Genomic DNA, 27128 nt, shown 5'->3' with positions numbered 1-27128 from the left:
TTTGTACTGAAAGCTCGAATAATTGCATCTATATGCTACAATGACCAATTCTGTATTAATTAGTGATTCAATTTGGTATACTGTTGCATGAATATAATAACAATTTCATGGGTGATATATATTACTATTAGGTACTAGTTTAATTTCGTATATTACAACTCGATACTGACAAATGGCGCTGATTCAATATATCGCATTCCTGAATCGCGCTGGCAAGATATAAACACTGGGATGCTGGGTAGATAATTATTTTATAGAAATCAATTGTAAAGGAAATAAAAAAGAACCAATGATTTATATCATTAGCAAATTTCGAATCGAAAGGTCAGCGACGCACCTGCAAGCCCCCCAGTGTTGCAGATGTCCATGGGCTGTGGTAGTCACTTTCCATCAGGTGAGCCGAACATGCAGGAGCTCGTTTGGCATCAATCATATAAAAAAGGGTTCCGCAGGAACAACGATTTTTTATTCTTCATGAGGCACGGGGAAGCTCTGCTAACTTTAACATTCTACAGTGCCTATAAAGATTTTTTTGAAATTCTTACTAATAATATAACTCACTATAATAATTATTTAGCGTTATTGTTCTGACTAGGTGTTTGAACAAGATCTCAGGATTTCTCTTTTGAGCTAGCTTCTTGATACATTTATAATAAAGGCGAAGAAATCAACTCGTTCTATATTATCAAAGCGTAACCTAAAGAATCTATTTTTATAGATGTACCAATATCTATTATTGTAGATCTTGGAAATACTACTAACAGACCGTCGATATTTCTGGACAAAAGACGACTTGTATCAGCGACTAAATGGGTTTGGGTCTGGTAATACTGATCCACTAACTATTTTTTTTTCTTGTTAGGGTTCTCTGTCTAAAAAACATGTAAAGGTTTAAATTAATACCGAGTGCCCTCAGTATTCAATTAAAATATTCAACAGTACCTAGGAGCTGTGAAGAAATCAAACCTCTCCGTCTAGGCAATCAAAAGATATGGTCGATATGTGATATACCAATTGAATGTGGGTGTGTGTACAATGCCTGTAAGTTAAAAGAGCTACTTAGTCAATTGCTTCTTCGAATGAAGCAACTCATATAATAATGATCGATCTTCACTTCATCAGTACGCGACTTACTTGCATATTTTTTTTTAATACATTCACATCTTCCTCTGAACACGTTCTCATCTGTGGAAATTCGATTTTCCGCTTTCTGTTGATATTTTGTGAATGCGTTACATTCTCCTCATTCCATTACTAATGTTTAATAACGATCTTAACTAATACTGCAATGACATCCATAGTTTGTTGATATCGTGCAGCAGAACTCCTTACATGTAAATTTCCGAACGAAGTTTCTCCACAATTCAGAACAGAAGTAGAATAAGTAGCTGATGGAAGATTTTAGTCGTAAAACAATTCGATTTTTATTTATCTGGACTATTTTGGCTCAAGAGCATTAAAGATAAAAGTATACCCTTTAAACATGCCAATCGCAATATGTATTTTTCTATATCAAATGTTTGTCGAGCGTTTGCTCATATCTAGTGATATCATTACAGTGACACCATTGCACTCGCAGACGGCGAATTGTGTTTTGAAAATAGAATTACGGTAAGTTTTGTTTTATTATTAAATAAACAGGTTATTGAATATTCTTTGTTGCCAGATAGAGTAAAAAGAAAATAACATCCCGTATATGGCTGTTATATTATTTTTACTTTTTGTTGACAAAGGCTATTTTCCGAAAAGATCTTTGGACTCAAGTCCGTTTCAGTGTTAGTAAAACCAAGGACTACAATATAATGAAATATTAATTATATTCTACCAATGTATGTAATTATTGACATATAGACTGAACATATATCTCCCGGCAACAATGCTTTCTTAATAAGTCAAATGATCGTTATTCACGAATTGAGGACGATGGTCTAGGTAGATAACACCAACTCATTACATCTTCTACTGCCAAATATCAACCCTCTGTATTTTTGTGTTCTGATTTGAAGAGTGAATGAGCCAGTGTAATTACAGGCACCATGGACATGAAATCTAATTTTTTTAGGAGGTTACCACTTTCCAACTGGTTCCTAAAAACCTCCATAATCCATATAGTTCTGTGGTTAGCGTATCCACACTATATACTTATAAATAAAACATATATACAGACACATATATAATAACACTATTTAATATAAATTCTATACAATGTCTTCGAATTTATAGTAATTGACTGTCACCCATTTAAATTTCATCAAATTCGGTTCAGTGCTTAAGTGTGACAGACCTACAGACGGACAGAGTTAATATTAGTTAAAACAAAATTAATTTAATTTTGGAATTCGAAGTAAAATTAAAGATATTGATAAAACTGAGTAGTATTAATTACACACGAATGACCCGAAAATATTGTTTTAAACCATATAATTAGTTATAGAAGTACTCATCATATTTATGTAAATGATTTATAGTACGAATTAATAACTAGAGTTAAGTAGTAGAACTTGATTGGTAAAACATCAGGTTACAAGATTTGAGGCAGATAGATGTTATCTGATAACATCGGAGCAATTTGGGATGAGTCATATTAGGTTGCTATGATCTATACTACATATTATAATGTTAGTAAAGGAATTAAATTTGTTTGTTTGTATAGAGTAAGCTCAGGAACTAACGAGAACTAAAAAAACACTAGTAGAAAGCTACATTATTTCTAAGTTCTATAGGTGTATAAATTTTTATTTATATAATTAAATTGTCTTTATTTATGAACTGTCCCTGTGCGAAGCCGGGGCTAGTTCTAGTCTACAATATTATCAGAAAGAGGGCGAGAATCGTATTATCAGAATTATTCTTCTATTATATATGATAGTACAGTAAAATGTCATTAATATTCTTTCTTACACGAACAGGCTTATAGCTTTTACAGATTGATTAGCATCTGCGTTCATATATTTATATTGAAAACATATAATATATTTATATTATGTTGATTCTATAATATTATTAATCTCATAGTTGAAAATATAAAGCTGTATGTGACGATACAAAAATAATAATAAGAATAATACTCATGGAAACCCAGATCTAGATAATCTAACTAAAAATCGTTGCCACACTGACGAAGTTAAGAGCCAAATTTTGCAAAAGCTTAGATCCTTAACTATGCAAATAATATTTTAATTAGTAATGCGAATTAATTTTTGCCATAATGACACCTTCCACTCTCTGAGAATGTCGAAGAGGGACGTTTTATGTTTTATTTTCTCCATATATTACTCAACTATCTCTATCTTCCAGAAGCTGTAAGGCTGCATACATCAAGTTCCTGGGCTAAAACTCACTGCAAGTGAATTAAAAGTTTTAGAGCGAATTACGAGTTTATATAACAGCCTTTGTATTAAAATCCCGTGTCTCGGAGAGCACGTGCAGACATAAAACCTGTGCCTTATTTCCCGTATTACGGAGAATATAAATACTTATTATTGTGTTAATATATATTTAACAAAAATTTATTGGACCTACAAAAAACAACTTTTATATTTGATTAAAAAAACTCTTATGCAGACGGCGATCGCAACTGAAATTGCTTCGGAAAGACGTTATTAATATTTATATATCAACTATATTAAACACTCAAAAGTACGCGAACAAAAATATATATCATCCCAACTAATAAACCAAAGTCTAGTATCGTAAAAGCGACGGTCCAGACGAATTATTAGTCATAACGTCTCAAACATTATCAACCACTGTAAATCAAACAAATATTAAAATAGCACTGATATTGACGATAGACACACTACAAGCTGGAAATAGATAAATGATAATATAACATTTGTATCATACTATTCGCTCCGATGACTCAAATATAAACTCAACTCAAATTATTAATCATAATTCATAATGTACAATGCAACTGATAAAACGAACACACACATAAAACAATCGCTCTAATGTAGAACCCTGTGGAACTCCCTTAAAAATATCCCAGTCAATATAGTAAGTAAAGCTGAGATAGAGGCAGTACTAAGATATTTATTACATATGAAGCAGTTAATAAAGAAAGTCTACAGACGTCAGACGTTTGAAGATGAATATTTTATGATGAAAAATTTGGAAAGCGATCTGAAAATAAATTGAATTTTATTTATAAGTTAGGTTAGGTTTATAGAATTTATTTCATTTTTTTTTTCACGAAGGCCATTATATTTTTTTAATGTATCGATATCACATCATATATGGCATGGTATTAGTGGTATGGTATGTTATACTATTAGATTAAAATACCATTGTTAATATCAAACTATAAATTAGACATAAATAACCATGCTATTAGATATATTATATATAGGACGCACAACCCATAAATCTATGAGCACTAGTAGGAACAGGCCGATAGTTGAAAGCCTCCTGTAATTAGTCACTTAATAGTACACATGAGCAAAGGACTTTGTTCATTAGAACGACCACTTATTAGTACTAAGAAACACGTATCTATAGAAATAATTTTCACGACACAACGGACTGGGAATGATATTTGCACTCTATAACTGACCTATTTTGCAAAACTTAAACCGGTAAACGTACTTGATAGACCATACTATTACTATTCATACTAGATAGAGACCTATCCTCTCAATGAAAGGGTTTGAAGCTTCTCCACCACGATTTTCTAACGTATTGGAAACACAAGTGACAGACTTTTCCGATACATTATTTCACGATTCTTTCACTAATCATCAGGTTTATGAACAGAAATGTTTTGGTACATACCCGGGATTAAAAGTAATATCTTCGTTTAAGACACTGTGCTCTTTGACTACAAGACTCATTATGCCAAAAGATATTGAAAACATATAATATTGTAAAATAATATATATCTTAATTAAATCCTTGGAATCCCTGTCGAAATACTCGGCCAAGACCTCAATAATTAAATATGGAGACTTGTAGACGCTTTTTTTTTAGTTTTAGGAGGAGGAAATGCATTTCTGCATTATATTCACAAATTAGCCGCAGACGTGTTATATCGACACGATCCCACAGCCTCTCCGATCTGTGCCGAAGACGGCCATCGCAGTGGTTCTATTGAGAAGGATTGCCATAAAACCTGGCCAACCAAACCCTCCAAGATCTGGATGCCTTTCTGAAAGTTTCCACTGTATGAAAGAAAAATAAGAATAAAAATAATATTTACAAATTAAACACGTGAAATTTCCGCAATACTTAATCTGGTTCGAATCCAATATCATCACAAATATTCACGTTTTACTGGCACTGGGTCATCTCGGCTAAACTCAGATATAGTTATATAATATCTATAGAATATCATTTTGTCAATCGCTTAAACCAGTTTGCAAATGCATTCATTGCAAACCACACACTTATACTAGTCTAAGTCCTGAGTGAACGTATTCCGTTTCCCACTTCGAGATTGAGGTAAGATTTTTTATGTAAGATAATTAGCAGTACGCAGGAAAATACTAACTAGGTAAATTTATTTAATAGCGTTTTAAGCCGAATATAAATAAAAGTTATCATGTGAAACATTTATCAAAAATTTTCCACGGCTTATGGATTCAATTATAAATTTTAAACGCCAAGGTCATTGTTAGATCCAGTTCTCCGACACCCGTTTCGCAGCAAAGAATTATTTCGTTGCCCATAATTTGGAAACGGTGATATCGTATAGTGTAAAAGACAATTTTAATCTATATTAAATATTCCACATTATTAATATTTTAATTGTAATAAGGATTCATGATAAATTGAAGAAAATGCTTTCGCATATAACCTATATCTTTACTAATCTTTTACAGATAATATCAATGTTCCTTAGAAGATACAAGCTATCCGGAACTTTTTCGTACACTATTTTATAAGAAATTTCTACAATTTTCCAATACATTGTTTATTGTATATCTAAAGGTTTAGCGTTAGTCATGTAAGCGTACGGAGGTTAACCATAGTTCAGCCATTTTGTACAAAATATTTACATATTATATATAAAAATCTTCTTGGTTTATCGCTGTTTCGATTGAAAATAGTAACAAAATCCGTTGAGTGGTTTAGAACAAGTAAGTGGAGATACAGATTGGGCATAGAGCGACTTTATTTTATACTATTTATAGATTTCTCGTTTAACACGGTCAAATTAAATCGATACAAATTTATTTGTTGGACGTCACGCTATAAACTATAAAAACTAAAGATGGATAAAATATTCATCATACAGTGAAATAAGACAATTCATAAATGTAAAAAAGTGAGAAAGTTATTATTACATAACAAAGTTTAGTAATTTTTTGCTTCTTTTTTGTAAAATTGATATAATTTAATTTATAAATTATTTTCTTAAGGTATTTATTTATTTTAAGTACAACAATACGTAGTTCCTTGTTATGAGTCAAGTGTTAGCTTGACGTTTAATTGAATCCCGAAACTTTACGGTAAATAGGTGTAACAGAACCTTGAATAAGGATTATTTTAATTATGCTTCTTGGGTTATCTTGTTATTTTATTTACATTAATATATTTCCACTGTGCCAATCTATACGGTATTAGACCAAATATTATATATTTATGATTAGACGATATTGGTAGGCGGACTAGCAAATGGCCCACTTCATGGTTAGAGGTCACCACTGTCCATAGAAATATTAACCAATCCTTACATAACCAATGCGACCTTGGGAACTAAGGTATTATGTCCCTTATACCTTTAGTTACATTGGCTCTCTTCTCCTTCAAAGTACCTGTCTGGCGGTAGAATATATGATGTATTGGTGGTACCCAGAGGGGCTTGCACACTAATACCGAATGAAGAAGACATAAAAAACATATAAAAATTTACAACATTTATATGATATTATACTCATAGAAAACAAAAGAACGTTCTCGATGTTATGCAAAAGAGAGAATTCTGACAGCTATGACAGAATTATAATTCTAGATCAATTGTTCACAGATAATATTCAACAACTAATACGTATTATCTATTCACAAATATATTAAAAATAAGTCTTAATATAACATGTGGCGATATTATTTGTTATGTATAATTTATTTCAAACGTGATAGTATAGTTCAATTTAGATATTGTAATAGTTCTGGATTTTTTTCGATTAGAAATCCCACCGGACGCGGCTTGACATAAAATTTGTAAACTATTTCATTGGTGTGGAACGGTTATCTCTTAAATCTTGTCAAAATAAAATTCTATCATCATTATTATAAAATAAGAATTATTTGCTTTTTATTTACAAAATATTAAAATTTATTAGAACGATAAAATAAAATATAATTGGATTAATAATGTTTTCGTTTTTTCGTTCTACGAATTTGTGTTTCGTGTAAAACAGATGCATTGCATTAATAAAACGATTATTCTTGAATTTAATGTTTATTAATTATTAAAAATTATAATAACCTATTGAACAATACATAAAAAAAAAACCATTTAATTATTAACATTAAATAAGTTTATAATAATTAAAATTAAAAATAGGTACTGTACATATCATGATAGCGTGGGATGGTGGCAAGAATGCTAGCAGCATTTTCGCGTTGAAACGCAATTCCGATCGTCTGAGGGAAAAATGAACCATTCGTTCTGTCATAGTGTGGGCATTATTATACAATATGTCTTTTGTTTTATTTACATGTAGGTAGGCTTAATTGCACACCGGCCGCAAGGTGGTAGGTGGTCATAGTGGGCATATTGGTAATTTAAGTAATAATAACCATTCCATATCACGAATACGACACCGCCCTTTTAAAATAAGATATATTATACTTTTTAGAAAAAAATGCCTGTATTTAGGCTTGGGTTCCATCACAGGACTCTAATCATTGTGAAAAACAGTATTGTAAATCTGTTTATTTGACAAGAACAAATATGCGAGTTTCTTGCCGTTTCTTCTTGCTAGAGGCTTCTTTCCGAAACGGTGTTAGTGTTTAAATATTGACGATTCAAAAACGCTCAATTGTGAAGTTTACTTGAATAAAATTGATTTGATTTGATATGAGCCTTGTGCCTGTAGCTACACTGACTAACTCACACTGCAAACCGGAACACAACAATTAGAAGTATTGTTGTGTGTTGTGGAATATATTAACCAAATGAAATAATAATAAGATAAAATACAAATCAACGGATTCCTCAGGATATACATCTGTAGGAGAAATGACGAATGGCGAATAAATACCTACAGCAATCTTTTATTTCTGCCAAGTAAATGCAAACTTCGAAACTACCTTCCAGGTATCTTTTCCCCCAAAACATGTAACTCAAAACTAAGGGAAAAATAAAGAGAAACCTCAGAGGCCGACACATTGTTAGTTCCTCTGGTTCTATATGCTCATGGTCGTTTAATCATTGTCATCGTAATCGATTATAATTCATTATAAAATGACTCAATAAATATTTAATAATTTTTATATGATGCAATTTTAATATCAGCGCTTATCTAGAAAATTCAAATACCAAAGTCAATGTTGGTTGCACTCGTACGTTACGTGAAAAATATTATAAATATTTCCTCTTTGAATCAGCGGTTACTCATTTTATGTAATATGTCGCAGTAATATATTCACAAAATATAAAATTTAGATTAATTCTGTTATTATGTTACATATAAAAAACAACTATGATTCAACTAGCCTTTCCTTTTACATGAACTTGATTGCGTGTTAATATTAATCAGGTAATTAATACGATTTTACTTGAATAATTATTTAAATGTATCTCATCAACTTTTAAGATATTTCTTTATAAACATAAATGGCTTAAATTAAATAATTGTGAGCGATTATCACGCCATCTTTTGTCTTGAATATTTTGCGATTTGTAATCTGGTGTTTTTCGTCTTCGATGCCGACGACAATAAAAGGCTTAAACGTTGAGATTCGGACACACTTTTGTGCAGATTTTTTGTGAGGAAACACTGTAAGTAGAATCTACGTTGGTTTTATAAAATTGATTATAAATAATTTAATTATTTTTATTGCTGTAATTATTTCACATCGGATATTTTACTTAAAAATAAAAATTAAAGTATACTGTATTCAAGTAAGCCTTTGCAAGCACTTTTGAATCAACATTTTACAGAATTTTATCAAAAGTAAAGCTACCACCGGTTCAGAATGTAGTTTCTGCAGAAAAGAATCGGCAAGACACTCAAATACTCTTTTAACACTTGAAATAAATTATGTTAGTTACAGTTACAGTACAATTATATATGTTTATGTATACAATATTAAGTGTTGAATTATTTATTTATAAATATAGGTCATAATTTAAAAATATTTTGTTATTTTATAATCTGCACTGTATATTATCAAACATAGCTTTATTAATTAATTATCAATTAAATGATAATACTTACTTGATTGATAAGTTTGATGATTCATTGTTTATTTATTTTTCGAAATTTCAGGCAAAGTAATCGATTTTGTTACTAGATTTCATATGTAAATTGTCTTAAAAAACCTACACTAAATTTTATGTAAAAAAAGTAACAGCATATCATTGAGCTTCCTCTTCATATAAGGAGATCTTTGATTATTTATATGACTGTCACAGCTAAGAACGCATCGAAAAATAGTGGCCAACTGCTGGCAAGTACACGCACACTAGTAAAGCAGTTTGACGTTGGCGAGTGTCAAGCGTAGCTATTAACGCACACTAAGATAATAAAACTGGCAAATTTTTTTTATATTAATTAAATACTTAATGTTATTCTTTAACCAAGTTGGTAAAAATGCGAGTTAGTGAAAATTAATATGTCATATTTTATCACTTTTACAGTTTAATTTTAAACGCAAATTAAGCACATTAATATTCAGTGGTAGATCAGGTTCGAACCCGCAAGCCTCAGCTAAAACTCACGTGTTCGAACCACTGGCCATCTTCCCTTAACGATTACATAATTACATTTAATTAAATTTTTACTATTCAATTCGTTTACCTTAACCCGAAATTGAGATATTGAATTTTATTAAATATATTAAATAAGTAAAACTCCCAAGAGTCGAAGAGACAGTCATTGCAATTCATAAAGACGAGTTTCGCGTACACAGCTCTCTAAAGTCGCCGCACACGCGCTCATTAAACTCGATGACACTTCAAAGCAATCTAACCTTTGTTGCCTCCTCTCCTTTACTTTGATCTTAAACACGGATCGATGGCGTTTCAGCTTTCTTGTAATTAAAATTGAGCAACTATCTTAGAATGTTCTTACAAATTTTAAACCGCGGGACAGGAAAAGTGCATATCAATACAAAATAATTAAAAAATATCCAGCCCCTTCTGTAGAGGCAATATGACGGTTTTGTCTTTTAAATTATTTTTACACTTATAAACACTAAATCTCAATTTGCCTTACCTTACTTAACTTTTATCTTATTTAACTGTAAGTGCCCGTTATGCTCGATTTTGTCCCATACACATTTTTTTTTATATCAAAATTTTTCTAATTTCGTTTTTTTTTCACCGGGCCGGAAACGACCTCTTGGCAGATTACGGTTAATGGAGGTTGCCTGAAAGAATTTTTTGTCCTCTTATTCGTTATTCGTAACGATAATATATAGGATAAATAATTAATAAAAAAAGTAGTTTTATATAAACTATAAGGTTTTTTTAATTTATTTATAAACGAATATGAATCCATATTTGTAAATACATCAAACAATTTAATATCGTCCAAATGTAGTATGTTCTTGGAAGCGTGATATCAATAAAACTCCGCGGAATATTTTACGTTAGCCTTTTGCTAAATTTAAAACTTATTTTAAATAAATAATAAATGAGGTATATTATACTGTACAGTATTAAATAAATGGTAGAAGAGCTTGGTGATAATATTCGTTAAAGATCAATAAAAAGGTCAGATAAATATATATAATTGTACATTATATTGTTATTGTATAATTGTATATGATTATTACGTGTAAATTGTTTTTGATTGAGAAAGATTAATTAATTAATTTCTTGAGTCATGTTTCTTGAAGATAACATGCTTTAAATTGATCATGTAAAATGACTAATCAACAGTGCCTGTAAGAGCCTACTTGAATAAAGTATGTTTAATATTTTGATTTTATAATTAAGTTGGTGACGCATTGAAGATGTTTTAGAGAATCGTTAATATTTTATACAAGACCTAAGTGGGAGGTGGTGACCACTTACCATCAGTAGAGCGTTTTGCCAGTCCGCTTTCCTCTCCAAAGTTTACTTATATAATTATTATTTAATATGTAAAGGCTTTTATTACATAAATATATTTTGCGGTTAGTGTCATTTCGTCATACATACGATAATTCGATATATTAAAATATGTAAAACAATCACAGAAAACCGCTCTTAATTCGAATCCTGAATCTGTGGTTTTAATTAAAACCACTTTGTTATTAAAATCGTAGAAGATAGTGCGCTTGTAAAGCGATATGCTCCAAATATTCTTGGCTCAATTCCAAAATATAATAATTGAAAAATCCTTTTTCAGCCCGTATAATATTCCGTTTGATAGACCGAGTTCGTGACTGGAAACTATATCTTATTGGAGAATTCTAAAAAATATAACGTTCAACGGATTTCTCTTAATACAGTCGGAGCAGTAGAAGTATTTGTGGTTCGTTTTGTCTTATCAGTGTTATCTTTAACGCAGCCTTCATTATAACTATTTTTTTTTATAATTTATATTCATAATAAATTCTGCCACATGTGTATTCTGCCAACCCGCATTGGAGCAGCGTGGTGGAATATGCTCCAAAACCTTCTCCTCAAAGGGAGAGGAGGCCTTTATCCCAGCAGTGGGACATTTACGGGCTGCTAATGTAATCTTATTCCGTATTTTTATATGTTCACAAATACGGTATGTATTTTCCCTTTGATATAAATAATTGCAAAAAAATGGTACATAGTAAATTTATATTTTATGTAAAATTTTATGATATAAACAAAATAATTCAAAATATAGAATAAGTCGGTCTGATTTCTGAATAGCGATCTCTCCCAGACATACTTTATAACTTTGCTAATATATAATACTGACGTCATGTGTTTAATTTATGTCTCTAATTCATTTCGTGCTAACGTCGAGGGAAAACATCGTGAAATCTACATGTGTCAAATGAGCTTATGTCCCATGTGTATAAACCGACTTCGGTGTATCGAACCACCACTCTGCACCAAAGTTATAAGCCCAGCTGTAGGTTATAGTGTTCCATTACGTAAATAATATCATTCTTGGTTATACTTCGCAATTTGGTACTAGTACAATTTACACTTGACACTCGCTAATACTTGTTACTAAATAGTACGAGACCAAATAACTTCCTTTATACGACACTGACTATACTAATATTCGTAAAGAATAACTACTGAGCTTTCCGCACCGGTCGCTTTACTTTTAAATCAACAATGTTACATGACGTTTCAATAGTGCTTATATAAACCTACTTGAATAAAAAATGTTTTGATTACCTATGTATAAATATTTGAAATTACTAACTAATGAAGCGTGGGACAACGAAGTAAAAAAACGAGTTCAAAAAGAGAATTAAAATAATTAGATAAATGTTAATACGCCAATAAAAAATAATTACTAATATAACCTTGCAAGGCTTATACTTTAAATGGTAGCAAGTGTAGCACTTCGTAAGGTGGCAAAATGAAGAAATTTATACCTTCCATTATCAATACCTACTAAGTAAATTGAATTGAGAATCGTAGGTCCACTTGTAAGATCTCCTCTTGACTTCTTAACTCTGAAGATGTTTGCTTGAATTTCTTACAAACAATTACTTTTTAAAGTGGACCAAATATACATATTTTAATATTCTAAATTAATTAACTGTTTTATATTAATTAGAATAGAATAGTTCACTCTTGATTTAGACTCAATATTTTTCTAAACCGTTCAAAATGACCGAGCTACTTAGGCATATAATATTCTAAATCCTTTTAAACGCGTTGTCTCTCCTGATGTATGTTTTGTGTGTCGGTTAATAGTTTTTACTTTACAGTCCGTAAAAAATGTTATAATTCCGAAATGAATAAATAAATTTTAGTAACTAATGTTTTCTAGAAGCGGAGAACTTTAAATTGAAATAAAACAGAAAAATTAATGACTATGAAATTGTCTTTTAATTTATGATTTTTTTTTTTAAATATGATTTTGTGCAAGTGGCCGCCGCCGGTGGCTAATGCGTAAATGGCGTAATCAAGAGGTCCTACTTTCAAACACTATTCCAAATGTGCAAATGTTCCTGGTATACGTAGATATACCTTTACATATCCTCAGACAAAATAATCCAATGGTGTTAAATATCACGAGCGAAGTGACCATTTATAACATAAATGGTCACTAAACAATAAACCAGATTTAGCAGTTGGAAGCCAACATTCGACGCGTTAGTACTGAAATATATCCTGATTTACTGCAAAAGGTGTGCGAAAATAGGACCTTCAGATTAAGCCATGTTCGCGCAATCCACGGTGGCCAATGTCTAAAATCATATTCAAACATAAACGCAATCAGGTCATCTGTCAAATATAACATGGTTTCATGAAAAACAAAAAAACATTTTTCTCTCTTTTATGTCAGTTTAAAGTTCTCCTTCTGCAAAAAAAATACACCATTATTATTTATTGGTAATATGTGAGTATTTTTGAGTAATTAAGTTAGTTAACGCAATGTTAATGTTAAGCCCTCTCTCCCCATTTTACCTTCTGGAGCTCATACCACCACGATGCTCAAAGACATGCAACAGTGTTTTTTTTTTTTTAAATTACGAGCGCAATAAATAATATAAACACGAAGATGGAAAAATTGACCGCAATATTCGGTGACGATTAACGTTGTCTAACCACAGATCTTCTCGGTTCTGCGAGTTTATCTGATATTCTATATAATATTGTAATTAAGTGGTCATATAATTTGCAGATTATTTTTATATTAATTTATTTTTCAGTTTTGATTTTACAAAACGCCGACGAAGGAGTTTCGAAGTATGTATAGTTGTAAAAATAGGAGGTTAAAAGTCAAATAATAACTATAAACGTAATAAAAACAATGAAAAGTTAAACTTATCCAAACTCTATTAAAGATTTAATTCTTAAATTTTATTTTTTATAAACATAATTAAAAGAGTCCGAGTTAATCAAACTTGCTACAAACTTACTTACTCAACTTCAAACACGTTCGAATAAGTTTTTTTGTTAAACAAAACATTTTTTTTTTTCAAAATGTTCATTTAGTTTCATACCAAAAATCATTTGAAAAAACGCGTTTTTAAAAATAAATAAATTTAAAACATTTTTAACAAATCATCTGCCTCTAAAATTTAAGATTAACGCAACAAATTGAACTTTTTCTAAGTTTAATTCTAAGGTACACAATAAAAAATCTATATATGTATTGTTTTCCGTTACAGAACAAAATGACGGAAAAAACAACATTTCCGTATGAGATCAAAAACGTCACGGAAGAAGAGGACAAATTGGTCAAAAAGTACTACAAAGGTATTATTATATAAAAGCTTACTTGAATAAAGTACGCCTTAAATTTTTGTTATCGTCACATCCCAATTTTTTCGCACACAATCTCCTATTCTTAACGACATTCCGTACGCAACTAACAATCCGTAATATTGTAAACTCCGACGGATTGTCTTACACCTTCATAAGTCCACTTCTAATACCAGACCAGGATTTTTAGGCCATAAACGTTCTAAGAGATAACATTGAGGAAATTAAAATTGACTTAGGATCATAAATAAGATCATTTCCGCCAACCCGCATTGGAGCAGCGTGGTGGAATATACTCCAAACCTTCTCCTCAAAGGGAGAGGAGGCCTTTAGCCCAGCAGTGGGAAAATTTACAGGCTGCTAATAAAGGATCATAGATAGGAGTATACATATTCTTGGTATTTCCTGATTACATACATTAAAGGAAGTCACACACTCGTAAATACCTTTGTGTAATGTTCCGTCAGCGATTTTCTCTGCATCCACAAATTGAATATGTTAACAAAAGAATTACAAAATTTAACTGTATTGAACATGCTAGAAAACATTAAATTAGATTGAAGATGTTGATCTTGTTCAATACGTTATAAGATATTATGCCGGTCTATGGGCTCACCTCAAAAACTAAATTACTTGAAGTGGAGCGAGCTCAAAGATCCCCGCTAAAAGTTATGCCTTTTAAACCTTACAGATTCTCTACTGACTAACTTTATAAAAACTGTGAATTAACTGTAAGAAAATTATACTCGGTAAAAAAGTCTTAAAAGTACATAAGTCGGTTTCTTCTCACTTATATAAACTTGAAAAAAGATGAAAATATTTCCTGAGAAACCAAATTTTATCTTTTATTCTATTTAAAACCTAACGTGATCGAAAATCGAAATATTTATAGTACTGTAATAGCATTTAGAAATTTAACCTTCGGTATTTTGGGATAGCTACTGAAAATTACCTAATTTTCTAGCTAGCTTAACTCCAAATTAGCATAAATTGTTAAAGCTTCATCATCAGATTTGCACTTTTTAGACTCCTTGATAAAAATAAAACATCAACGCGATCAAGCAAAACTAATTCTACTTTAGTATAGACTGACAAATAATAGTATTAGGAAAACTATTTATTCCATATATATGTTTCAAAATATAGTTGTAGTAATGAAATCAGTTTTACTCGGTGGTGAAGTGATGGTAAGTGGTCACCTCTATTTGAAAATAATAGAAAGATTAGTATTGGCATTAGTAAGGCATATATTTATTATTAGTATTACTTTTTGTTCACATTTGGATATGGTCCCTGTTGGGTTAAAGCCTCTACCATCTCATGCAATTTCTCCCTATACTTGGCATTATTACCAGTATTTCCTACCACACAAATAGTATAAATATCAACCCACTTCCTTGCCTTTCTTTTCTTGTCAAAGTTGGACTTCCTGAATTTCAACTTCGAATGCTTTTTTGCTATAATTAATGTGATATTTGAAGTGAGTTCATTCTCATTGGAATATCACAAAATATAAATTTACTACGCTTCCTATTATACTCCTGATAAAACCACTTCTATGAACCCTTTGTTTCGCTGGAACCTTACTCTCAGTCGATTTTAGCTCAATTTCATAGCCCAGTATCCTTTGAAATATCCAATTTGCGTTCCACGTCACTGCACACAAAATTATTGTCATAATAACGCTGTCAGATACAGCAAAACATTTTGAGATTAGAAATTTATAAGAGAAATGTTTTGTGCAAGTAATGCATCGAAAATGCAACACGAACGAAATATTTTTAACTTATTCCGCTTGAAATTTGAAAAGAAACTTCTCAGAAATCGGTTTGATTTTTTTAAACATATTTGAACTTGATATTCGTAAACAATTGATGATATTAATTTATTTTGTTCACAAATTATGTTACTTTGATCTATTTCATTGTTGAAGTAACTTATTAGGCTCCAGATCTCCATGATTGGGTTCAAGGCCCGAATTATGTCGATACATTTTACTAATTTTGAGAAATGAATGGTATCCTTGTGTCAGGAAATTGGCACTATTTAAGCTCCCGTGCTCGTGTACGAAAGTTGTTGGTCCTACACCTAAACTCTGTGTGTGAGGGAACAGAGGGTGTACCTGTGCTTGGGCACTCATTTGGGGACTGTAACATGACCTGCGGACATGGCTAGGGTCCCTTGAGAAGGGCTGCTATGACTGAAACCGTCATCACCATCATAATAAATGTTACAATGTTACTTGATTAAAATATAAAATATAATAATTTATTATAATTGATATTGATTAATATAATATATATAATTATATAATTAATTAATAATTATATATAATTTATATAAAATATAAATTATTTTTTAAATAATATTCCAGACTATGTTCGCCCGTTCATCCGTGTTGGGCCTCATGGATACTTCTGGATGGCAGGTTTTGGTGACCACGCCGCAGATATCTACAATCTTGAAGTCAGACCCGATGATATTTGGGTCGTCTCATTTTCTAGATCAGGTAATAATTCTGAACTCACAGACGTAATTTATTCGCTAATTTTTTAAGATGTATAGAAATACCTTGCTAAACTTTCATATCTGGACACCTGCCTACCACCAAGAAAGCTTTCTTGAGAACGCTTTAGTGTATGGGTTGGTTGACCACCAAATTTTGGTGAGGTTGTGACGACTTTGTGCTTTGTTGCTGAATAACATACGAAAAGTTTTCTTTCTCTACGACATACATACATTGACTCAGATAGAATGTCTATTTTATACACTTTAGGAACAAGGACCGAAATTCATTTTATTTCTTGTTATTTGATGGTATTTACTTCGTTTGTATGTTATCAAAATCTTCGATGCCTCGAAAGAATTTGGAATACCACTTGTTCAAGTAATTGGCTTCGGAATTTCTAGCCCAACGGACACAGATTACTTCGTTTATGTCGTACAGATGGAGAATATTGATAAAGTAACTGTAGCTAAATTCTGTCTGTGTGTTTCTGGTAGAATTTTATTTGCCAATCAATGAGTAAGTATAATGCTTCTATTTGAATAAAGGAGTAAGAGTTCGAGTTTTGTCTCCTGGACTATCCAACAGTCTATTGCTATATTATACAGTTATCGTATACGGTTTCAATTTGAAACAAAGGATGTAAAATGTATTGTAGAATTTATCAAGCAATTTTAGTATTTTTAAATTTTTTGGTAATTTCCTTGTTATTATTCTCCTAAATTCAAAACCAATAAAATTTAAATGACCGTATTATATGTTTTTCATAAGGTACCACGTGGCTACAAGAACTGGTGTGGTTGATCGCAACCAATCTGGATTACGAGGGTGCTGCAGCCACACCTCTTACAAAAAGATACGCATTCATTGAGTAAGAACATTTCACTTTACAATTTAGATAACCCATTTATAAAGATTGGTAAAAAACTTTATTAAATCACGCTTCGATCCATGGGAGAATTACTTTACATGCTACTGAAATCAAAAGTTAAATTAAAAATTTATATTTAAATGATGACTTCCATGAATCACAATACACAAATGAATTCATAGGTGTGATTAAAGATTTAAAATTAATTAAAAATCGTCCTTTACTTAGATATCCTACACAGGCTTCAGAAATAAGAAAAGAACAACCGCCATCAGTCAACAGCAATCATCGAGCAACGTTCGATGACTTCAGAAATCTACATACTCTGACTTCACCGCGTTTTATTAAAACTCATCTACCGCTGTCTCTGTTGCCGCCGAAATTACTTGACACGGCTAAGGTACGTAATATGTATTAACGTTTTATATGTTATGTAATTATCTTGACCGATTTTTTATGACATCTAATCGCAAAAATATTATAAATACTTTAATCAAAAATAGTCGTATAAAAATAATTTACTTCACCACCATTAAATTGTTCTGATTGCCTGCTTAGTAGCCTTATACGGAAATTAAATGGATGGATATATTGAATGATTTCAAAATATTTTAAAAAGTTAGTCTGTAATATGTCGTTGCGTACAATAATTGTGATGCCCATCCCAAAATTAATTAAGTAATAAATATTACTTTATCACTATAGATTGATTTTTTGCAACTACGATGTAATTCAGATTCAGATTTAAGGAAAAAATGGGAACATTAAAAGTAACTCTCAGAAAATAGGCATTCCTTAAATTGTATTGGAAATGAGACAAAGAATGAAATTACTGGAACGTAGCATATTTCTCAGGTGCTTTACATAGCGAGAGATCCTCGGGACGTCGCCGTGTCATTCCATTTTATGCACAAACTATTCAGATATTTCGACGAGGGCGTCACGTTCGAAGAGTTCTGGGACCTCTTTAAAAAGGACTTATGTAAGTTGATTTTAATATGTTTAATAGAAGATTGAGTAATGTGATTAAACATAGATGTTATTTGGAAAGATTTTTTTTTTTTTAATTTATGGAGATATTATTATAAGAAACGAGAAAGAAGTGCTTATTCAAAAGAGATTATGCCTTGGATATGCACAAGATATCGCGTTTGATAAAAAAAATTGACAAATTTCGACTTAAAACTCTTTATTTTTAATCCATCAATACATAAGAAATGAATGCGGTCGTTTTATTAACATTTAAAGGAAAAGTTACGTCAGTGACAAATAGCGAGACAAACCTGCACCGCCGCCTGAAAAATACAATTTTCTTAACAATTTCACATTTTCAATTTACTAAATTATACCACAATAGCTTAAAAATAAAGGCATTTTCCATTCTGACCCCTTAGGCCATTGTTGTGCTCGCTTCGAGTAACTTCAACGCTTAGTTGGAGAATGGAATGGCTTTAAGGCTTTATTAATATTCTTTGTCAAAATTTCTGAACAGTCTTTTGTACATTTAGCGCTCTCGAAACTAGTGATGTTTTTTTGTTTTTTTTAAAGTGATAGTAACTCTGCAATTATTCATTGGGATATGACGTATGGACGAGACTCAATAAGCTGATGATGACTTTCATCTCTTAATAAATTGATATTCTTATTTTTTTATAATTAGCACAGTTTATTATTTATTATAAATTAATTATGAATTATGGGGCTCACATAATCAATTTGTTTAATTTTGACACTAGACGTTATGTCCAAATATCAGATCCCAGAAAACTTAGAATTCATCGTTTATATTTATTTGTAGATGTTGCGTTGTGATTGTCGTTTTATTAATAAAACAATATACAGTTTTTTAATATTAGTGCTGGCAAAGCAATAATGATTTTGGCAATGATTAGCTGCAATTGGAGCTATTACTATTATATAGTATGTATATATATATATATATATTATACTATTATAAGACCCAGCTTCAAGTAAACAAGAACGTCAAATAATTAATAATATTTAATATAGTTTAGGCTTACATTATGTTCGTACAAAATAGACAGATACCCAATTTTTAAACGCTTTTCGGGGTTTAAGTTATTTACTTTATAATATACTGCAGTATTTGTAATTAATTCCTTATAAAAATATTTTTAGTATTACATTTGCCGATTTTCCCGCACATAGAAGAGGCTTGGGCGAAACGGGACCATCAGAACATGATGTTTTTATTCTACGAGGAAATGCAAAAGGTATATACACCAGATCAAATTCATTGATTGACGATCTCAATGATCCATAACTAACTCAAAGAATTCAACATATTTATATTTATACAAAAAAAAATTTTTTGAATTTGTAATATGGGTGTTTCACAAGGATGAGTATTAGGTTTTTTTTATTTTTAGCATGTATAAAATAGAATAAAATAATCTGAATTTGTAGGTAGGTGTTTCACAGGGATCAGTATAAGGTATTTTTTTTTATTTTTAGCAGGTGCTAAAAATAAAAAAAATACATGATTTTCCTTTATATGTTTAAAGTGTTATTATATGATTTGCTGAATATACTTCACTACTTAAAAAGAAATAATAAAAAACAAGCTAATTATGACTTCATCTATTGTTACTCATACATCTGATCTCTTTTCTATCAGACTCTTGGGTCCAAATTTCTTGAAAGACATTCACTAATATGCGTGTTATATAAATGTATATATGTATAGTCTGACTTGTTTCTCCGAATGTCCAAATTTTGTTATTACATATTATGAACTTTTAACAATCTATAATGTTTTGTTTCAGAATCTACAATCTGTGATTGATAAAGTATCCAAATTCCTCGATAAAGATTATGCTACTGAACAGAAAGAAAAACTGGCTGAATATCTTAGTTTTGAAAACATGAAGAAGTCACCCGGTTTCAAATTTGGCAAATCCGAAAATAAAGATAGCGAACTAACATTTATGAGAAAAGGTACATCGTTAAGAATTTTGAGTGTAATAGTTTTTTATCGGTTATATAAAACTGTAAAGCTCGTATTTACATGAAATATATTTATAAAAACATGACTTTATATTAAGTTTTACAATATGATATCCGTCAATATGTCTGTCTATATGTACTTGTTGTCTGTCTATATGTGGCTACGCACTAATCTATAAACGGGTATCAGAAGAATATGCTAAACCAATTCACCCTTGTGTATATTATGTATACTCTTGTAACATTTTGTAGCCTTAATTTTAAAAGGGTCTATAATCACTCGCGAAGAAAGAAAAAACAGATTTAACTGAGTTATTAAGGGAACGTAAATCCAATATTTTTAAAGCCAAGACACCAATAAATCCCTAACAAATTTAAAAAGCACGGAGGTACACTAATTTAAAAGTCAAACAAATCTGAATTGTGAGTGGAACTAGCGCGATGTGGGTTCAAGTAAGCAAACATGAATGTTTACCGAATGCAAGCGAGTTCCAATCTAATTTATGTTAAGGTTACTTTTAAACTGATTTATTTACATTTCTGATATAACTCTACTACTAGACTAACCCACTTAGTTGATAAAAAATTAATAAACCTTGCCACGATGCTTATTATGATGATATGGATGGATGATATTACCCACAAACATTACATGGATGGTGTGAGTGATCATTCGTTGATTTTCACGTAGGATATTTTTTAATGGAGGAAATAATTGTCTGTGATTTAACCAACTCTGCCTAATTATTGTTATTCTATATCTGGTATGTAATGTTTTTCGAGTAAATATATCATTACTATAAACATAATTGCAAGCTTATCGACTAAGTGGGTTATAACCTTTATAGCCTATTTTTTTGTTTCTTTTTTTTTCAGGTAAATCTGGCAACTGGATTAATTATTTCAATACAGACAAAATGAAGAAAGAGGTCGAAGAATATTTTGAGAAACACATGAAGAATACGGACCTACGCTTCCCAGAAATTAATTAAGATGTTGAACGTGTTGCTCACATATCTATGTTATTTTTTGTAATTTACCATTAACACTATTTTATTAATCAATATACGTATTCTTTATAATTACAATGATTTTATACTAATCATGTTAGCTTAATAAAGTGCCGTGTACGTGTAGTCAAAAGAACGAATGAACGTCCGCCGCTAGCACAAATAAATGAAAAAAGAGCGAGTAATATTTTATTGTTTAAAGAAATCCATTTTAGTGTAATTGCAAAATAAAAAAAAATCGTAAACCGAATATAACGCTACGTTTGATTTATATTAAAAAAAAAACTACAAGTCAAAAGTAAAAATGTTTAGTAATCATAAATACCTATCACATCGTTTTCGAGGATTACACTTCTGTTTTTATTTCTTTTAGCCGGACTTTTGATTACTTTTGTCTTTACTTCTTAAATCCTCGCCGCCGCCCAATAAACACCCTTGTTCGCTCTTATTTGCTTGACCACCAATATTTAAATAGCAATACCAGTTTAAAAAAAAAAAAACAAACTTTTACCTAAATATCAACATTAGGGATCTATAAAAAAAAATTGATTTTATTTTTGCGTTTATAGGTAAACTATCACTAATTGTCGTCTGCGGCTTCATTCGCGTTTTAAGAGTTGGTATTAAGCAAATAATTAGCCTATGTCCATATTAAATTTGTAGGGGTTTGACCGTGAAAGAGCAACAGACAGACAGAGTTACTTTCACATTTATAGTATTAGTGTTGATTTAAAGAACAAAACAAAATTAATAGTTTTAAACCATTTTATTTTAATAATTATGTTCGAACCAAATGTATAAAATATTTATATATTCAGTAACATTTACACTGAAAACATTCAAGGGTTATTTTTAACCGATTTAAAAAAAGAAGACGGTTCTCAATTCGTCGGAATCTTTTTTTTTAAGAATTGTATTTAAAACTTATCACAATAGTCACCTTCAGAAATAATAAACACAAGGTTGACATCAATTGTTACAGAGATCGTATAACAATTTACATACAAAAATCTTGTGTACTTAAAAATATATAGTTAAATAGTTATATTTATATATTGATTAGATAGACGAGATTTTTCAACTATTTTAATGTTTTTAAGGATCATATCCTTGGAGTCATTATATCAGCCCCTAGGTACCTAAATTTTTAATAATACCAGGATAGTCGAGTCCACCCACTCATCAGATATTCTACCGCCAAAGAACAGTACTTAGTATTGTTGTGTTCCGGTTTGAAGGGTGAGTGAGCCAGTGTAACTACAGGCACAAGGGGCATAACATCCTTAGTCCCAAGATTGGTGCCGCATTTTATATTTCTTTAAGCGCTATTCTCTCTAGATGCTCGACCGCCAACTTATGACATAAAAAAAATACGAGAGCTACCAGGGTTAGGATCAGATTCATTCCAGGCACTTTTAAATTAATTTCTACAAATATTTATGAGCAGAAGTTTTTAAGTTTCATACAAAAAAAAAACACAAGTCCAGAAGTTTCGAACGCAAACAAAGACTGTTTTAATTGCAATATTTCAATGTAAATTTTTAATTTAAAACATAACCAATTTAATTTATACTCAGAGATATATCATGAATAATATTTAAAGATAATATACTTCAATAAAACAACACCATACATTTTAATCCATTTATTATTTTGCATTGTAAACCCATACACTTGATCTATTCATCAACCGTTTATAATTTACCTTATACAAGTCATTACATCACCATAGATTAACCAGCCTTTATACATTACAAGAAATAAAAAAATACCGTAAAAATTAACAATTAATGACCTGCAGTGATATAAATATTTAAGAAATGTTTGCGAATTTAAAATGGGCGTGAATAGACAAATCTAATATTACAACTACATAAAATACTGAAAAAAATCTCGAACGATTTATACCAAAATTAAAATAATTTTTGGTCTATCGACAAAGCGATTTTTATTTATTTATAAGACACACTATCATTAGATCAGCGAATAGTGTAACTAAAACGGCTCAATGTATCGAAATATAATCTATAAAAGATGACATTTAAAGTGTTATAAGAAGTAACAGATAATAAAAAATATACAAATGGATATATATTTCTTGTAATGTAATAAGGTTGTATATGTATAAATTTAACATACTCGCACCATAATTGACTTGAAAAAGCAAAATATTATTGCAAAAAGCGAATGATTTAAAAAAACAAACAATATTATACACGTTTAAAATAAATTATATAAATTAACAAAAGAATATCCCTTAAATCAAAAAATCGTTACAAAACCAACAAAAAAAAAATGTTTTACGGTATAATGTTTACGATATATTCATTAATAACGTACTATATTCGAGAAAGATTTATTTAAAAAAAAAATAGTTTAATTTTACAACACAGTATGGCACGTACATTACACTCACCCACGCTCACAGGATATTAAATATTCAATAACCCACACTTTGGTAACTTTGATTCATGATATCATCTATGTACGGGCCATCGTTTGATTAAATGACGTCATAATGTTCATAATTCATAATCGCAAACTTTGAACATATAACGAACTTTAATATCCCTCAAAAATGTTACATCTGCCTAATTATTTAATAAGAACGTCGTTAAATAGTGTGCATTTATTACATCGAAAGACAGTGAACTTACACATAATATAGCATAATATATTTTGTTATTGCGTGTAGATTTTTCTTATAAAACTTTGACATAAAAAAATTATACAAGTTTTTTTTTTTTTTTTAAATAAATTGCGAACAAAAAAACTTGAATCGTTTAACACATTCGATACTCAAATAAAATAAGTTGAGCAATTTTTAATTAAAATATTACAACATACGCAACAATGATGTTTGACTGGGATTAAGACTTGCTTAGAGATTTTTACGTTAAAAGCCTAAGGTTTAATTAAATAAAACATATGGCGATACGCAGCAGCCACGGAAAGTCTAAAGTCTTACATTATACTTACGATAACTATGCTTATATAAAATTATGCATTATCTTTGGCGAATACACTGCTTGCGGTACCGTGAAGTTACGCTGAGAAAAAAAATATTACATTGACCATAAAAAATGTACCAACGTCGTTGTAAAATCTCACAAAATTATCTATCATAATACTGAATAAAAACTGGTACCTTTCCTATTAACACTTACATATAAATTTATATCTATTAAGAATATTACGTTTGAAAGATGATCGCGAAAATTACAATATTTGGCGCGAAAATAATTGAGCCGTTACTTTTTTTTTTTTTTTAAAACGAGCTCTAATTTTCGGGACAAGGCATTTCCGTGATCATATTCCGTTGATTATAAAATACGTTTGTGGTGTCACAGTGAGAACATACTTTGTTCATTAATTACTAAACGATCATCGAATGGCAGTTTAAATTTGCACCTTATAACCATACGCTTAGGTCGATTTCAGATTACTTCACTACCAATTCCACTTTAGCTACACACGATGGAATGCTTTATTGAATATTTCGATTTTAACTATAAATCGAACGTTTTATATTAGTCGAAATGAAAATATATCTAATAAGTGTATATACAAATAGGTCCACTATTTTGAACTAGTTAAAACCGCCTTAACTTGAGCCGATTCCAATTACATAGGTAGACAAATTAAGACTATATATTCCATTACGAGATTCCTATCGCAAAAGATGTGTCACTCCGATTATACCTAAATGGGGGGTAAAGTTACACGAGTCGATCACACATTACAAGCATACATCCGTCATAAGCGTCACTCGACTTTCAGTAAATTTGACATTATTTAATATTACCGTATGATATATGTATTAAATATTTTTATAAACAATTTATCTATGTGATGTACACATCCACATCTCAATGGAAGGCTTCGAGCCCCTAAAACACCAATCAATATCAAATACAATTGTCTATGGCCTATCGCTTTTTCTTCCAATTAGCTATTCATAAACATTAGATTATTAAATCGAATATGTTCACATAATGTCGACTTATTCCTACATCACTTAAGAACTACACGATTATTATTTATAAAATCCGAATTTGTTTTTAAAAGATATAAAAAAACCGTTTTTCGTTATTTGTTTCGAAGTGAATTTTCGTCAAGTCTTTTTTTTACATAGCATCGTTTAGATAAACTTTCCTAAGAGAGTTTTAGGTTAACTTACAGCTAAGTTGAGCGAAAACCGATTCGATAAATCAATGAAGAGACAGCTTTAACGTAACGATATAATTTATAACGTTATTTAACATAGCGTTATAAGTTATAACATTATTTCACATAACGTTATTATATACCAAAATCGCAAGAACTTTTTGGTCAATTCTCCTGATTATTAGCACAGCCTTTTGTGGACTCCTTATATATTATTACGACATTTACAAAGTAATACATGAATTTTTACATCACTGTCTTTATTATCCCAGTATTTCCGTTATTTTCAGGTAATATTTTGAATGAATATGATTGGAAGATTTAATTTAATTTTAGTCGAATTTTATGATAAAATACGAGCAAAGACCGGGCTCCTTTTTTCAATATAATACTATAGGCCATACTAAATATTATCGAAACGTCTTTTGATAATCAATATATATCAAAAAACCTTTTGTGCCGATTAGATTCAATACGCAAATACTAGTGCTACAAAAATATTAGACCGTAGTTTATATCAATGATAAAAAATGAACTACGATTGAGCATTACAAACAAACCCTGCAAACATTTTGCAAAATATTTTTAGTCACGGAAACCGCAACCTAAAAGGTCGGATCGAAATGTTAATAAATCATTTTCGAAGGTATTTTCATGTCTTTTTTCACTTACGTCTTCATCAAATCGTTTCGTCGGGCAATTACTACTCTCAGCATTACTATGATGAGCATAGCTAATGTTCGAGTAATAAGCAATAAATTAGGAAAAATAATTATTGAATACTACGTTCCAGATAAATAAGAAAGTCAATGTGTCCAATGGTTACCAATAAGTAAAAAGTTTACTCTACCTTGTAACATCGTTTCCCGTCGAGTTATCGTAAACCGATCATTTCATCACAAAAATGTCACTTTCGTAGAAATCACTTTCACCTGAGAATTATCGACCTAGTGAGATTTCATATAACGAATATTCGATAAAAATGTACACGATACACGTTTAGAGTTTCGTAGCCGTTTTACAATCGTAGGAGCACCGGAGATGCACAGATAGCTGCTTGGTCCCCGGCAGCTGCTC

General features: G+C 30.5%; 1 protein-coding gene across 3 annotated transcripts; it reads left to right on the top strand.

Moving 5' to 3' along the window:
• Nucleotides 1-1534: 1534 nt before the first annotated feature.
• LOC125065597 (sulfotransferase 1 family member D1-like) lies at nt 1535-22063 on the top strand. 3 transcript variants are annotated; one of them, XM_047673302.1, is made up of 9 exons: nt 1535-1611; nt 14437-14524; nt 16905-17039; nt 17808-17907; nt 18136-18307; nt 18763-18889; nt 20047-20141; nt 20694-20865; nt 21751-22063. In XM_047673302.1, exons 2-9 carry the CDS (start codon nt 14443-14445, stop codon nt 21864-21866), a joined length of 999 nt encoding a protein of 332 aa, XP_047529258.1. In that variant the 5' UTR covers nt 1535-1611; nt 14437-14442; the 3' UTR covers nt 21867-22063. The 3 variants fall into 3 exon arrangements, with proteins under 3 accessions (XP_047529258.1, XP_047529257.1, XP_047529259.1); XM_047673301.1 differs by lacking the exon at nt 1535-1611 and adding an exon at nt 5376-5439; XM_047673303.1 differs by lacking the exon at nt 1535-1611 and adding an exon at nt 8932-8947.
• Nucleotides 22064-27128: the final 5065 nt, after the last annotated feature.

The sequence above is a fragment of the Vanessa atalanta genome, chromosome 8, assembly GCF_905147765.1.
Source record: "Vanessa atalanta chromosome 8, ilVanAtal1.2, whole genome shotgun sequence".
NCBI lineage: Eukaryota > Metazoa > Arthropoda > Insecta > Lepidoptera > Nymphalidae > Vanessa > Vanessa atalanta.
This window is presented reverse-complemented; position numbering and strand designations above follow the sequence as displayed.